The 17,717-nt window shown below is 34.4% G+C and overlaps 1 protein-coding gene across 5 annotated transcripts in view; it reads left to right on the forward strand.

Moving 5' to 3' along the window:
• The window catches only part of PDE10A (phosphodiesterase 10A), a 368,478-nt gene that overhangs the window by 263,375 nt on the left and 87,386 nt on the right, over positions 1–17,717 (forward strand). For all 5 annotated transcript variants that reach the window (XM_035320291.1, XM_035320290.1, XM_035320292.1 and 2 more), the window contains one exon: positions 182–310. In XM_035320291.1, the coding sequence (XP_035176182.1) occupies positions 182–310 (129 nt within the window). The remainder of the gene's footprint in view (positions 1–181; positions 311–17,717) is intronic.

Raw genomic sequence — 17,717 nt, forward strand, 5'->3', positions numbered from 1 at the left:
TTTATATGGCAACTTGCTTTATTTGATTGGATATCATTCTCTCTGGGAAAACTATTTAAATAGGCATGTATTCAATCAGCATGTTAAACAAAAGAGTGTGGATCGTTACTGGCATCTGTGTATTGTTTCATGTGAGGAATTTTATACCAATGATATAATCAGTTAATATTTTCTCTTGCAGGTTTAACAGATGAAAAAGTGAAGGCCTATCTTTCTCTTCATCCCCAGGTACTGGATGAGTTTGTGTCAGAAAGTGTAAGTGCGGAAACTGTTGAAAAATGGCTAAAAAGGAAAAATAACAGACAGGAAGGTAAGTTTGCAATTATCTGTGTTATTTGCGGTTAATATTTAGCTTTAAAAAGCTTAACTCTTATTTTTAGATTTAAAAAATAAATCTGTTTTGATAGAAACTTGGCTGATGTATTTTTTACATATAGGTTCCACCATATTTGAAAGACAAAAAAGGTTAAAAATTTTTATTTTTTTCGATCATATCAGCCTTTAAGCATCTCTTGTTGGAATATACTGGTATTCATTTGCAAGGTTCACTTTAGTATCTGTAACTCAAAATCAGTATCAAACTAAAGTGCAGTATCTGTAACATTATTGTGTGTTTTAAGAACATAATGTGGGCTTCTTGCATCTGAATTTGGCAAGTTTTGAATAAAATTATGTTGTACTTGAAGAATGTAAACCTCAGTAACACACAGCATCATCACAGAAGTTCCTGTTTGGAATACATTTTAAGTCAGTTTTAGACAGGAATATTGACACACAGATTATAAAACAGTCTGTTCAATTCTGGGGGGTTTTCCTTGGATTTAGGTGTAATCCCTCACTTAGACCCTTGTTTAAAATGCAATTTATAGTCTGGGTAAGGGATCTTGATGCTAAAATTGAATGAATAATTTGGATTGCATTTTAGCTTCAAGAATCCTATATTGTTAAGTGGATTCCAGTTGCTTGAAGTTTCCTTTGTTGTTGTTTTTTTTTTTAGTTTTGTTTCACTTTATTTTTTCTTTGTAATGCTTGTTCAAGGTGGGGAAGGGAAATGACCTGAAAATACATTTCTGTGAAAGTGCTCATGAAAATTTTTGAGTCAACTACAAAAGCAAAGTAACTGTTGACCATTAACCCAGCACAATTTGAACATGAATAACTGCAACCGTTATTTTGCCCACTGTTTTCTTAAAGTTTAAAACTTCTACTTTGTGACTAATTCTCCAAAAACTGTTAACTTAAAATTGTTGAGAAATAGTTATGCTGTCACCTAAATTCAACTTGGTATCTGTTGTCAGGTGGGTCTTTCTGTCTTCCCTGAGAGAATGCACCAGGTGCTGACAGTAATCATTAAGGTGTCCGTATTTATTACAGTAAAGGCATTTGTACAGATGTGGTTTTCGTAGTGTTGGATTTTAGATGAAAATAAGCAGGATTACACTTGCCAAGTCAAAAAGAATAATTTGAATACATTTCCTTTTTAGAATGCAACAGATGCTGATTAGTCTTATCTGTGGATTTCTTTTAGGAAGACAGTCTGTAGCCACATAAAATGTCACTGATAGCAAAATATCTTAATTTGTCAGAATGCAACATTTCTAGAAAAAGAAAAAAAAAAAGAAAAAGAAAAGCTTGCTGGATCTTTTACCCAGTTTGCATTATGTCAGTACCAATTCTACTACCAGACTAATGGTGGCAGTGAGAAATAAGAAGAGAACAGATTCTTTTGGTGACAGCAAAGATCTGTGATGAATTCAAGTGAATATGTACCTTAAGTCACTTTACAATAGGGTTATAATTTTCCCCCTGTCCCACTTACTTGAGAGATTTTTCAGAATGCTTTCAGATTTTTATATCAAGTAATCTGATACAGACAGAAAAATAAACCCTGTTTTTATAAGAAAGTTGCCAGGCAGGCAAAATGCTCTTTTGAGATCTTTGGCATAGTGTCTGTACTCTTATATGTTGGTGACGCAGAACAGTCATTAACCTATATGCAGAAATTGTGTCCTGCCTGCTTTACAGGCATCCAGCTGTGTGTGCTTCTCAGCCAGAAGTCAGTGGGCCTGCAGCCAGGGTAATTTATCTGAATTTCATTAGCGTGAATGTAAACTGAAATGTCTGATTTGGACTTAAATGAACTAAATTTTTTCCGTGACTGAAATTCACTGAATTATTACTTAAGATGTATTTCCTTTTTGTTGAACTCAAAGTACCGAAAAGGGATGAGATCGGTGAATATTGCAATACTTAATGTATAACAAAAATTTACATTCCAAAACACCATAAATTGTGTCATCTCAGCGCACCAGGTAAATCTTACATCTGTCACAGTAAATACTAGCTTGAAAGTGGCCCATGACAGCGATCTACCTGGGATTATAGATTTTATTTATTTACTTATTGTTTACTGTAGTAAACCTGCACAGATAGCACAGGGACAGAACACTGCTAATACTAATGCTTGGCTATTCACTGAAAATCTTTGGACCCTGACTGTTTTCTACCAATGAAATGCATACTTAAAACACATCCAGGTCTTGTAGTGTTGCATACAGCATTTCCAAAGAATCTTACTGCTAATAAACTAACACTCGAGTTTTAAATTGCGTGTGTCCAGATCATGACTTACACAGGAGACTTGCTGAAATTGGAGCACAAAGTGGACTGCAATTGATGCAAAATATATATAATTTTTATTTTATTTTTAAGCAACACAGACAAGTAAGAGGTTGTCTTGATTAAAGAAACAGATCTGGACTTTGTTTTAATTCTGCTTCAATATTGCTTACATATTAGCTATGAAATAAGCTTGTTTACAAATTAATCCCACTACTTGTAGTCTGTGCTTCATGTACCATAGCGTCAGGGGATATTTTATGAAGTTTATAGATCAGAAGAAATATTTTCATATAGACACAGTAGTGGATAAGAGGACATTCTCCCCCCCCCCCCCCCAATGGACTTTGAGTATCTGCAAGGAGTTTCTTTCTTTTCCAGATGCTTAGATATAGTACTTGCAGAACTCACAAGATGCCTTCCATTTGTCCTCTTGTCCTCTTCCATTTCATTCAAGCACAAGTAACAAGGTGATTGTAGTAAGAGCTGTAAGATCATGCAAGTTTTAGGCCCACTGGTTTCCAACTATTTTTTCACAAAAATATTTACTGACTCCAACCGTAAATACATTATTCAAAACTTCACTGCAACAACAATAAAAAGATCCTAAACACACTGACTGTAATCCAGATGAGCATCTTTTACAATGATAATAGTAAATTTAACAGGTGTCTTTTATACAGTTAATGGCCTTTCTGTATAGAAAAAAAAAGGGGCAAACTGTACTGACACAAATAATTTCTACATGGAGAACTATATCATATCTTGCTTTGTTGGAGCCAAGGTATCACTTGTCTAAGCAGGTGGCCCGAATGTTTTTTAAGGTGTTGGGTATCAGACACAGAACAAAAGAATGATACTGATACTGGCAGCTGAAGGGACACAGCTTCTGTCCTATTTTCCTTTTTCTCAGCAAATAAAAAGGGTATTGAACATCTCTGAACAAATCACAACATTTAGAATGGTTTCCTTGGATGTTGATCTACATAGAGAAGATATTCCAGATGTGTTAGGTTTCTGATTAAATTTGGTATTCCCTTGTCAGATAACGTTTTTGATGAGGTTTCAAAACAACTGCAGTGAATAGTAGTTTGGATTCAGATGTTGTTAATTTTATCAAAAAATAATCTTTGTTTTTGAATGTTCTTGTTCTTCTTGTCTAAGCCAAAGATATAGCTGTTTTGAAAAATTATGTAATTCTTACAAGTGTAGGGAAGAGAGAGAACAAAACAATTATTTTAAAAGAAAATTATTGCACTGATTCCAAATTAGAAGTTCAGAAGTGACTATCAACATTATCATTGTCAAATATGTGTCAAAGAATGTGAACAAAGGATTTTTATAACTCATGCATGAAGATGATTATAAATACTTGCTCACAGTGGTGGAAGAATATAATAAACCTAGGAACCTTTTGACTCAGCCCAGTCTATCTTATTCTGGACAAACTTGATTGGGGATTGTTGCCAACAGACTTTATGCGGAAGACACTGTAAATATCAGTTGAATATAAAACCTGAAATTTCATTAATGATCATATATTAATATATTAATTAGTTAAGCTTCAAAAATGGTTGGTAATGCCTGCAATTTAACTATAGTAAAGTATTTCCAATATAGAAAGAGAAAGGATCACATTTGTTTGCTTGTCTTTGTGCTATGTCACTTAATTTTACATTTCTAATCTATTTGATGAGCATATTGTAAGGAAAAACATAATGAACTCCACAATTGCTTCTCTTGGTCGGACATTAAACTCTGATGCAGACTGAAGTTTCTACAGTAATTTATTTGGGTTTCTAAAATTACTGCATTGCATAGGAATCTGTGGCTTCAGATTAGTCTCATTCACAGACACTCCTGAAGTGTCACAGGGCTTCTCCATCAGGCTAAGTGAAAACATCCCAGGGCATTGTATCTTCTGTCTGAGTGTCCAATTCTCTGTTGGGAAGAATGCATTTGTGGAAGAGAAAAATGAAGATTATGGGAAGCTGTCATTTTGAAACATACTTCTCTTTGCTACTTTTCTTACACTCATATCTGCTATTCATCTTTTTTCCTCCCATGTTTCCATACAGCAACATCCATGGAGTTTTGTCCTGCCAGTTCTAGACTTTCTTTCTGGTCTGTACTTTTGTTTTCTTGGCCACTTCTTCCTCTCTCTACTCCAGAGACTGGTTCTTCAAAGCACATGGGTGTGTGCTTAATTATTGCTGGATCTGGACATGTCAACAACTTTGTACACTGTTTTCATCCAAGAATACTTGCCAAAAACATGTAAAGCTATGTATAAGGGGAACTTAAGGTGCTTTCATACCATACAAATGTTGTTCTTATGTAATTCTGGAATACATTTTTTTAAATGGAAACATACAAAATGGTACATTCAGTACACCGTGTGATTGATTATACACAGTCATAAGTTGCAGTGTATTAAGTGCAGTTGACTTGCTGCATTTAAAGAAACAACATTTCAGAATTAACTTGTTGAAAAAAAAGTAAAAAAAAAAAAAGTAGAGAAACTAGAAAAGTCATTGCTAATATAATGTTACTGTGATGTTATTGTAAGGTTCTTTCAGGATGTGTAGTCCTTAAGAAGACATCACATAGTTTTTCCCAGGCTTTGAAAAAAATATGATTGATTGTCTTAGAGTAAATCTTGCCATCCTAATACTAGTGTTTCCAATTACGGACCTTGTAATGTGTGACTGTGCCATAACCTGCTGTACGTTCAAGCAAGAATAGAGAATATTGTGTAATGTGACCAAAATAATGCTTCTTTGGAAACCCTACTGTTAGTATTTTCTCACATAAGTTTTATAAATAGAAACATTAAATGACTTTTTAATAAATTTTAGATATATTCTTTTTATAAACTGTTAATTTTTACTTTTATGCTTTCCTGTATCTGTTAGTTTACTCTCAGTGTTAAATGTGCTGTTCAACAGATATGCTTCTGCTAATATGATGCAAATGATTAAATCAGTGCAATCGGTTGTTTCAGTTAAAGGGCATTTATCAACATTTAAAGTTTTTTCATTTTTTTAATCTATCATTATACAATAAATCAGAGTGTATTCATTGCTACTTTTATGTAATTACTATAAGCAGTCTGGCTGACTGCAGTATAAAATAGAATTCTTCATTAGTCATTTAAATTTTTTGTGGTGTCTCATTCCTGTATTGGTTCTTGTGAGGCAAATATGACAAATGTGTGGGTACAGAATGCAGATTAAGCCCTGATGCCATTCTTCCCTAAACTCAGCCATTTTGCTTTTCACTCTTTTCCCCTTCCTATCTACCCTGTGTTCCATGAAGTGCGCAAAGGTTGCAGTGAGATTTGGTGCACTGTATAGCTTTTAGTTTGGTAAAAGGCTGGAAATAGGATACATTCACTCTAATAATTTTGAAAACCACTGTAGCCTTACTTTGGTAGAAAATTGAGTAGGCTTCCAGAGGAAAGATGTCTGCATATAATCCCTCACCTGAATGTTATTCTTCTGGGTCTTCCCAGGAGACCCAGAGAGCTTTGAAAGCTATCAAAGATATTGCCTATGAGCTAATTGAGCATAGAGAGAATAGAGCTCTCTATGTACTCTATTCTAATAAAGTGTAGGTTAGGTAAACCTGTTTCTTTTTCTTATTGTATCGTCTGTGCTAAACTGAAGGTTTCAGGGACTGAAATGATTCTGTGCCTGAGCTAGTTTGTTTAAAGCCCTCAGGTCTTTTTTTTTTTTTTTTTTTTAAATTGTACTGGAGAAGGAATTGGAGGAATAGGATCTGTGGCAAAACACCTCATCATACCCAGACTTTGAGACAATGTACACAGAGAGAATTTCTTTACTAGTCTTTAACACTAATGCTAAAAGAGAAAGATGCAACATAAAAACATTAATAATAATAATAATAATAAAATCCCCCCAAAACTGTCATCTGAAATAGAAAGAAAATAATTTCTGATGATGCACTTTCAGATTTTAAGGTATCAGCATGATGTGCTTTAAATTTTATGACAGTCATCTCTCTGTTCCATTATAAAAAGAACCTGTGCTGAATTTGCTATTTTTTTACAACTTTGCAGTTCCTTGCTAACTAATCAGAAATAACTTTTCTGTAGTGTAACACAGTAGTTGTAGGATGAATGAAGGATACTTGCAAGCTGGAGAGTGTCACTGTTGTTACACTCCACAGCTTGCTGAGATTCTGACATCTTCCCAACCTAAGCAAAAGGAAATATCATGGCAGCATCTTAATGATCTCCTTGATTTATAATTTGTCTGTCTTAATATTTCATTGATGCTGCAAACATGCTGTTTCATTCTGATGCAGCCCTGCTGTGCTTATGTTTGTGTGATATGCAAGCAGACACAAATACTTGCCAAAACACACAAGTGAATGTGGGAATGATTTGGGTAGTGTGTCACTTGCAGCATGGACATGAACCTAGTAGCTCTTAGTGCTTCTTATTACCAAACACCACTATTTACACATTTTGGTGCATCTGTTAGAAGCATTTCTGTAGAAGACAGAAAGGATCCATCTTCCAGTCCCCTCCAATGAAAGAGGCATAATCGCTTTCCCTGTTCTTACTCATCTGTTAGAGTCTGCTAATGGCCAGCTGGAGAGGAGGCATTGAGCTAGGTGATCCTGGTGGTCTGAACCAGTATAGCTGTTATGCTAACAGGTACTAGTTTTCTGGGAGAATATCATACTGGTAGCAGTTGTCTTAAGCTTTGCAAGATTGATACTGTGAATGTTTTTCTTGGGAAAACTGCAATAATATCTAGAGACTTGACTGCGTAGATCCTGTTTGTGTATTTTGTTCTGTAGAGATAAAATTGATCTGTAGATTTTTATCTAAAGTAGTTTACAGGTTGCCATTTTTCATGTCAATCAAAGTGCCTAGGAAGTCTATGCTGGTATATTAGTGCTTCAGAGGTAGACAGACGAAGTGATGGCAGATCTTAGACTTGTGGAAGAAACATACATAGGAGTGTCATTTTAGTTTAGATGTCAAAAGTGGCATACATTTGTCATAGATAAGGAATAATTTTGGAGTTGATTCTTGAGGAGATGGTTGTATTGTTCCACTGCTTTTAAAAATCATTTTATCAGAGTCTGTTCCTCAGTCATTATAATTGTCCAAGGTGAAATTGCCTCTTTCCAGTGTGTACAGTTCAGCAGATTATTTATTTATATTTTATTGTTTTCTATGAACTAAACAAAACAATGCCACCTTAGAAATTGATTCATTTTAGCTGTGAAGTTGTTGAGGTGGAGTTGTGAAAAAGCATGTGTTGCCAGTTTGTTCCTTTGGGCAGAGAAAAGATGAGTGGAAAGGATATATAGGTCAGGAATTGCTTGTATATACTTATAATACAAGAATACTGAACAGTGGCCTTTTGGTAGAAAATATGGTGTGAGGTCTTGAGTGACGATCATGATTTTAGTTCAGTGTGCATCTTGATGCTGAAGCAGTTACTGATTTCTTTTTTTTTTTTTTTAATCTGAATGGCTGTCACTAGCAAAATCCAAACAGATGCAGAAGTAAACCTGGCACATTAGTTGAATATGTTTCTAGATTATTTTCTTATAATTTGTAACAATTCTTGTTTAAATTTTTGTTTTGTTTTGTTTTCATTTATGAGTGGGTCAAGTGAAAGAGGTGATTTTTTTTTTTTTGGAAATCTTGTGCATATTTAGAATTGTTTGGATGGTCAGAAATTTGTAGAAGGTAATCCTCTAATGATGAAATGTTTGGCCTTAGGGAGCAGATGTCACTGCTTGGTCTGACTCCTCTCTTGAGTTAATTATGCTAATCACATTATATCTAGACCAATTATTCTCACCATGTACTTACACTGATTTTTGTTGTGTCTGTTAGACTTGAAGTAAGACATTTTATGGCTGATAATATATATATATATATATATATATATATTGTGTCTATTCAAAATTAATGTTTTTCCTTACAAACCTTGCATCACTGAATCGTTTCCTTGCCCATACCTATGAACTATATTAGAAACTAAGATGACTGTGATTTTGACGTGTCACAACCTTTTAGGTACATTAGGGCATTTCTCGTAGTGAGAAAGAGGTTTCTTATAATTTCTTATCAGTTCACCTTTTGAACTTTTCCAGGTGATCAACGTCTTTAAAGTGTGGACGGTGTTAGAGAGAGAATGTTGCCGTAATGCATTCATTAGCAATATAAAACCATGCCCCTCCTTTTCAAGACTGTATTCCTTATTGTTGTCTGGCTTTGCTGCTCTTTTTTTCAGATCAATTCTCTCCTTTACAAAGGATCTTTGGTTTTAGAGTTAAAAAAAAAAAAAAAAAAAAAAGGCTAGCAAGCAAACATATTCAGTCTCTCACTGTTTAATGGAGAAACTTCATTCTGATCGCATGGGTGGAGAATGTATACCCACATAGCCAACATTTTTAATAATGGTGATTTATGGTGATGTAAGCTAACCTGTTCTACCTGCATTAAATAGGACTAGGAACATTCCCATGGCCTGTAAGCTGAGAAAGCAATAAATAAAAGCAAGAGAATAGTCATTAACTTTATGGGACCACGACTTTTAAATCCAAGTGCACAAGTATTAGCTTGGAAAATGTTGGGTAGACAAAGCCTGTAAACACAGATTGACCAGCAAGGATATAAAGAACAAACTGTGAAATAGCTATTTATGTTAGCATTGCTTGTTATATCTATTAAATGAGATTTGCATCTCTGGTGAAAAGACAGCATGTGATCATGCAGTTTAATAGTCTGTTGTGCTACATGTGCACAAAGAAAGGATGAGTAACATATTTCCTCATGGATGTTCTGTATACCAGTTGTGAAAATTCATTTCAGCAAAGTTATTGATATCCCATCCATTTTATTAGAGAAAAAAGTCCTCCTATAGATTATTAAATTGCTAAAAACTATGGAATAAAATATATGAATGCCTAGATAGTTTTCATAGTGCATGAAGTAATCAGTCATCTGAGTCATCTTTCCATTGTCTTAAGCTCCTCAGGAAAAAAAAAAGGGGGGGGGGCAAGGATGCATGTTAAGATGATAAAGTTTCAGACAGTGAAGATTAAAACCAGATGTATAGAGTCTCAAAATAATCTCATAAAGCTGAGTAATTGAAAAACAAAGTAGTGGATAAATATCAGTTTTGACTGATCTTTGCCTTAGAGGCCAAATTGCATGACACAAGAAACAACTACAAGGCTGAACTGCTTTTCTCTTCCAAATAGGATGCTGCATCCATACTACCTTCTAGAATGGTCCTGGGCATGTACTAGTCCTCTGAACTAAGCCCGTAATTGTTTTAGGAAAGGCTAAATTGACATGGTCTGAGTCATGCCAAGGGTGAAAACAGCTAACTAGGGGCTAGTAATGTTCAAGACCAGCCTCCAGCCTCTGTTACCTTATGCCTAGCCTGAACTAGCTAATGCAGCTCAAGAAGAGGTGCTGGGAATATATTGGAAAAAATCAACCCTATTAGTGCTTTGCAACAGATAGACAGTTCAGCCAAATATAGACAGACAGGAAACACCATTAAGTCATTGTGGAAATTTGTGATTAGCTTGAATTTCAGATACTCTGTACAGGTAATGCCACCGTATCAACATATACAGAAGGTCAAAGGTGACCAGATGGATAGAATTCTACAAACTGTATTGTCAAAAGTCAGAAAAGCAAACAAGAAAGGAATTACTCTTTTAATTTACATCTTTTTACTGATCTAATATGCAGTGAGCTGATGGTTCTATCATCACACTCAAGGGGGGCAATGAACTATTTGACTAACAGCATGTGAGGATGGTATGAACCACTTAACTTGATTTGCCAATGGAGATTGTGCTTGAATAACAGCACACTGAGTTTAATTATGTTTAATTATTTTAATCAGTTAGACAATTTGAGTGAAGCGAGTGCTTATCGATTATGGAGCTGAAGGAGACTAGAGATTGTAATCTCCTCTGTGTCTGTGAGAGAGAGATCTTTCCTATTGAACATTTAAAACTCAGTAGAAAGCACACTTTAGAGAAACATACAATGGTTTATGAAACTGGTGCCAACTGGTGTTGACATGATAACAGGTATGAATTTTATTTGAAAGACTTATTTTTTGAGTATCCGGCTGAAAATGAATTACGTGTTTTAAGAGTAACATTTTATTAACATTTAGGTCTGTTGAGCTAAATACGTGATATTTGAGGATGCACATTTAATAGCTGAAGATTTTAATGCTCACTTGTTGTGGTGTATGGAAGTTAGCAAGGTCTGAATTCTTTGCAGTAGCTAGTGCATCTAGGTCAATTCAGCCACACAAATCACCCTTGTTTCTGATAACACTATTAGCTCTTTGTAGAGCCTGCCTTACTTGTTATCTTTATACTCTCATGATTTTTATGATGATGCCACCAAACAGGGAGATTTTTCAATCTACAAAAGACCTAAACAGTAGCAGAAGCTTTACAATTATTGCTGTCACGAAGAAGGCAATTAAGAATTGACTATTTACCTTCTTCATGACAGAAGAACTGAAGGGCACCCTGCAAAATGATTTGGCCACAGATTTGAAACAACAGGACATCCATTTCCACACAACACATGCCTAAATTGTGAACTCATTAGCATAAGATATTTCAGATGTTAAAAATGTAAATGGGTTCAAAAAGTGATTAGACATATTCCAAGGAAGAAATATTTCATCAAGAGCTGTTACATACTATGATCCTGATGCAGCCTCCAGCTGAGAAAATTCATAAGCCTCTGATTGCTCTGAGGACATACCAGAGTAAGCTTACTGTGCATCTTTAGTCTGTGCACTCTCTCTTTTCTTGTAGAATAGTTTCTTCATACTCTTTCTGTAATGAGCTGTTACTAGCCATTGTCAAAGACAGCAAACCAGCAAACAGATGGAAGGACTTCTAGTTCAAAAGAGAAGGGCCAGTCTTCTCTAACATTGTTTCTGATTCTTCTCTGGGAGATATATACATACGTATACTATATATATATATATATATATATATATGCTATCCATTGTTAAAATTCTGAGTAAAGTTGACTTATTAGCACATTGGAATATACTGAAAAAGAAATTGTATTTAATATTATGACACGTTGCTTATGGATCATTTTAGATAGGCTGCAAAAGGACTTTTTAATTGTAATACCAAGGCACCTTTCAAATGCTTTGGAGAAAGCACCTTACCCAGACTCACGTTGCTTTCTGCAGTATTGAGCACAATTATTTTATGCTCTATTCCAAACTGCTTTATACAAATTTACCAATAAATGAAGGTCATGGTTCTGTCTTGCAGAAGGAAAGAGCAATTTTATCTGTATCCCATTGAAATCACTGAGTAACACTGAGCTATAGAATCACATTCTTAATTTTTAATGCAACCCTAGAACGTTTTATGGGCTTATTTCATTGTCCAGCTAACAGAACAAAGCTACTTTACTAGTTGTTTGGTCCTCCCTCCAAAATATTACAGTTTCATTTGATTGTCATTAAATAAGTATGGTAAATAAAAGGGAAAGAGATGATTCTGCTGATGAGGTGCAAGGGTTAGGAAATTAAGAAGACAATTCAGTGATAGCTGTGGGAGGGTGAATATGTATTGAGTTCTTGAAGTGTTTATAGTAATTGATGTAACAGTGACATTAGGTTTTGGGTTTTGTTGTTTGTTGTTGTTGTTGTTGTTGTTGGGAATGTGGCAAGGACTTTTATTACAACTGTAGAAATTCAGTTCAAGTTGGCTTATTGTGAACATCTAGAAGTGTCTTCATGCAGTGCCACCAGGAACTCATAAAGTAGTAGAGGTATTTATTCATGGGGACTTGCTGGGCTGTGATTTTTGTTTTACTGTAGAACATTTTGGGAGATTTATCAAAACAACTTTTAAAGCTAGTAATTACACTGTGACCCTTATTTTTGAATCAGAACTGTCATGACCAGCACAGGGAATGACAGGAGATATGCAGTTTTACTTAATTTGGAGTTTTTAAATTACTGGAATGTGTTCTTTTTGCATTGTACAATCTAGGAAATTGTGTCAATGTGACACTTGCAGACTTATCATCATGTATATATATTTTGTGATACATCGTATGAATAATAAGGTGCCTTAGGAATAATCTACATTTTCTCAATTGCCTGTTACTTTTCTTAGGAAAAAAAATATGCTAGTAAATTTTTACAGGAATGCACTATTACCAGATTGCTTTTCCAAATGTTCTGTGGCCAAAAATGTACTTTTATAGAACAATAATTATCCTTCCTCTATCTGCCAACATTTTTTTTTTCTCAAAAAACTTTGCTTATGACTAGTCAGAAGTGACAGTAAATGTCTGATATATATGAATGTTTGTGGTACGTGTCAGCCAACTGTATACACCAAGTACAGTGAAAATGGCAGCATATAATCTAGGAAAATGATATTACAAGCCTTTCCTTATTTTTATTTTTTTCATCAAAAAACTTTTGGTTGCACTAATAGCAATGATCAAGTTAAAAATCAACACAGTTTGTTCATGTCTGGCAAAACAATTTAGACTCTGAAACATTTATTTAATTCCGTTCATGGTAAGTAGCATATAGCAGGATTGGAGAGTCATGGAAACATAGGATATCTCAGAAATACTGTTGTTTTTTATGGTCCTCTATCTTTTACTGACCACTTTCAGAGCTGAAAAGTGGTGACCACTGGCCTATAATAACAGTTCTGTATTTCACAAATAAGTCATTAAGGTTAGAGAATGAACTCAAATGATGGAATGCATACTACAACTTCCCTCCCAAACATTCAAGTGTTGCCAAGACTGACACTCTCATATAGAGATATAAATAAGATGCTTTTAAATGTGCCTCGAAGAAATTCAACAAATGTATACATTTCCTGAATGGAGTATATTGTTTGAACTTCTTTTTTTGCAATGTGACGGTGGAGATGACTTTTCTGCTCACAGATGTGTACAATTTGTCACCATTCTAAACTTGTCATTGGTTAGTTTCTATAGCTGTCTGGAAACTACTCACCTGGAAGTGCTTCTGGTGCACTTCTAGGAATATAGAAATGCTGATAGAAGTGGTTTTGGACTCAGCTGAAACAAATTAATTGGGAAGCTTTCTGATTTTAGCAGAACAATTTTTGGGGGGTTAAGAACAATGAAAGAAACAAAGCCATATACAGTGAATTCTCAGTAGTCTAATTCAGGTTAAAGGTTCAACAACTTTTTTTGTTGTTGTTGTTGTTTTTTTTTTTTTTTTTTTTTCCCTTATAAATCTGTAGTCGAAGGGACAGAAAATATAAGTGTCTTAGTTGTTATTACACTTGTTTTACTGTAATCTTGCACTCCATCTTAAAATATAAAGGAACAGCTTATTTCACATAAAACAGCACTTTCTCTGGGAGTTTTCTTATCTTCAGAATTTTAGTTCAGTTTTTGTAGAGGTTTTTTCTATGAGTTGACAAGAAATGATTGTGGTGGTTTGTTTGTTTGTTTTGAGTGAGATTGCCTGTGCACACACCTTCCCTTCTGGCATTCAAATGTACACCTGCTTATGTCAGCATCAGCTTGTCTGTATTTGTACCTTGCTTGTTTTTGACATAATGGGTAGAAAAAAGCCCAATGTTCCTTAATTTCATCTCACCACACTAGACTTGGCAAATGTTATATATATGCCCATGTATTTCCAGGATTATTGGGTGATATGCAATTTTTAGTCGGTTCAGTAGTTTTTCATTTGAGGGTCTTCCATTTCTCTTTATATATCACAGTGATGGAACAATTTCCTTAGTTCAAGGCTTTCTCTCTTGATATGTCCAAATCCTTTAGACATGTTTGTATGATTAACAGTGCTCCATCTGGAGCTAGATTTTCTTTAAGAGATACTTCTCTCAAGCCTTTTTATGTACAGCATCTAGATGAGATATGTCTCAGAGCCAGGCAATCAGGGGCTTTCTGATTGATGGCAAGCTTTATTTAGCAAAACTCTGGTGAGTTCTGACTCTACTTTTACCTCTTGGAAAAAAGTTCTGTTATTCCTGTTTTCCTAAATGATCCATCTGTACTTCTTAAAGGGTTAAGAAAAATCACTACTGTGGTAAGTAACAAGGACACACATTTCCATAAGGAGAATCCAGAAAAAGAGGGCAGAAGTTTCTTCCTTCTTACCAGGGCCCTACAGGACTATATCTTTTGCTTTTTTTTTTTTTTTTTTTTTTTTTGAATGTTTTTAGATCATATCCAAGATCCAGAGGTGGAGGAGAAATCAGTCAAAACTGACTTGGGAACTCTTGCATTTCTTTCATTCTGTTGAGGAAACAAATCTCGAATCTGGAGAACAGTATTGAATTTCAGATCTGACCTTTCAGTGATTGTATTGTCATATCTCACCCTCACCTCTGCTTTGAAAATACCTCTGATTACTTGCATGAGAGATGATATTTACTTATTTTCTTTCATTTGACATATTTATTATGTTTTTCCTTCTAGTAGTTGCACAAAATATATGCTCTGTTCTAAATACTTATATCCATATAGTCTGAAAGAAATCACATAGCTACAGTCTGTTTCATAAATTCTACTAGAAAAGTCTAGTCCTATGCAAGAGCAGAACTTATTTTTCCAGAGAAAATATACCTGGAATTCTTTTTGGTAAATGGAAGTACCAGAGGAGAATGCATGCTGATAAGTGATGCTTTTCTTCAAGCCAATGGTACAGAGGTCTTATTCTTTTGGTTCTAAAACCCATCTGAAGATGAAGTCTGGGTGACTCTGGCCAAAAAAAAAAACAACTGTATCCAAAGAATAGTTGTGTTCAAGAAATTGACAGTACGTAAATGTTTACTTCTGCCTTTTGTACTGAACTTGTACCTGAAGAACCCTCCTAGCTAATTTGTAAATCCTCACTTTGTTGCATCCTTGTACAAGTTCAGTATCTTCTAAATTTTCCATCACTGCGTTTAACATTTACTAGAAAAATTACTGCTCTGAAGATAAGAATTTCAAAGGCATTGTGGCATAATGCAAAAACTGAGCTACTGTCAGTAGAGAAGCTTAAAAAACAACTTACCTACTTATGCCACTTAGGCTTTTTGTAAACATTCTTGGTTACATTCCCAGTAAAGATGAGAGTATTAAGTGGTTTATTTATTTATTTATTTATTTATTTTATTTTTATTTTTTTTTAAGGATTCCCTGGCATACTGAAACTTGAGTCTTTTGGGGGTAGAATAGGATAGGTAGAAATGGACAAAACTGGGGAGTAGATAGACTTAGGCTAGAAAAAGGGTTAGTGGCTTGTATAACATATTGCTGGTTCTTGTCTGAGTGACTCGTCCGTTTCAATTAATGCCTCACACATTCCAATGAATGCAGAATATTTATTGTTGTTTTTCATCTTCTTGCTGTTTTTCATTTCCAACTCTTGGTAGATATATCAGGTTGTGTGCTAAAGAGGTTGGGTTTCTTTGGGTTTAACAACAACGTAATTTCCAGAATATAAGCTGTTTTATATGCAATTCAAGTAATAGGTTTTGATTTTTATATTAATATTAGCTGTTAACTTAAACAGACAACATAGAATTTGTAAAAGAATGCCTGCAGTTAGATATTTCACTTGTTTCAAGATTATGGGAAATCCTTTCATGTGTCAAATTAAAGGATACTCTATTACTAAACAATACATGGAACAAGAAATAAGTCTAGTGACTGACAATATTTAAAATGAAACTGAAGCATTTAATCAGGATTTTTTTTTTGCTTGTTTTCAGAATTACAAAATAATGTTTAGTAGAACACAGAATTCTGTCATTAAAATGATTCTGCTTGAGTATTTGTTGTGATGTGTTTTCTTTGGATCAAATTATGTCCAATATGGTTATGACTAGCATTAACTAGGTGATAGATTAAATTGAAAGACTATTCTTCTTAATCTCTACACTCTAAACAACCTCCCAATATGTTACCAACGTGAATGTGTCTCTGGGGACAGAATCCAGTCTGTACCACATGGCTGACTGCCAAGTCCTTCCACTGGAAAGCCAGCTATTATTTTCTGCTTTCTACTGCACAGTAGGTTGCATCCACTTCTTTACAAGCATTCAGCCATAGCTTTTTATTTTACGGTAATCTTTTGCGTTAGATATTCACAGGAATACATTTCCTGTAGTCACATAGGTCATAATTTCTCCCAAGCCAAAACTGAAATATAATAGTCTCATTTAATTTCTAAACTGTATTTATAAAAACTGTAGTCTCCAGCTGTGATTTTTCTTAGAATGGACACATTTTTGCCCTGTCATTGCTATGGTAGGCATGCTTTCTCCAATTTCATTGCCATAATACAACTGGTAAGAAAACAAAAGTAAATTAGGGATTTGTTTTGCATTTTTTTCAATATACCTGGAATTGTTATGGAAAAAGAAAGCAGTAAATGAAACAATACAGTGGAAATAAGTTATTAGAATTGTAGAATCATTTTGCTGTCAAAGCAAGTTCTTCTTTGTGCTTGTTTTCTTCTTGAGATCTGACTAAATCTAAACCAGGAAGCTAACAATAATTCTAAATCTTAATTCCCTCCCTTCTTTGACTGTTCTTAAAATATTCTCAGCAGAGGAGTCAGTCCTAAACCATTAAATTGTAGAATGGATCAACAGAAACTTCTTGGTGGTATGACTTAGCTGTATTCGTCTTGAATCTTAAAGCAACATTCTGTGATTTGAAGATAATTCTTACATACGTGTTTCTCTATATGCTGTACATATATCTACAAGATATTAAAAATTATTACTCTGTCCAGTAATGCGCTAAAGGAAGCTATTTTATAAGAAATGAATATAGATCATTATACCCTCTAAATGGAAGAATCCATTGAATCTAGGCATATCTACAACCGCTAGATTTCTCTAAAGGGATTTGTCCTTCTCTCCTGCCTGAAGGTAGCCATAATTGCATCCTTTTTTTTTTGTTTCTTTTTTTTTTTTTTTAATTAAATATGCAACTATCATATATGAAGGTGATATAAGCTCAATAATAATAATAATCATCATCATCATCACCTTAACAAAGACAGCCT

The sequence above is a fragment of the Oxyura jamaicensis genome, chromosome 3, assembly GCF_011077185.1.
Source record: "Oxyura jamaicensis isolate SHBP4307 breed ruddy duck chromosome 3, BPBGC_Ojam_1.0, whole genome shotgun sequence".
Classification (NCBI taxonomy): Eukaryota; Metazoa; Chordata; class Aves; order Anseriformes; family Anatidae; genus Oxyura; species Oxyura jamaicensis.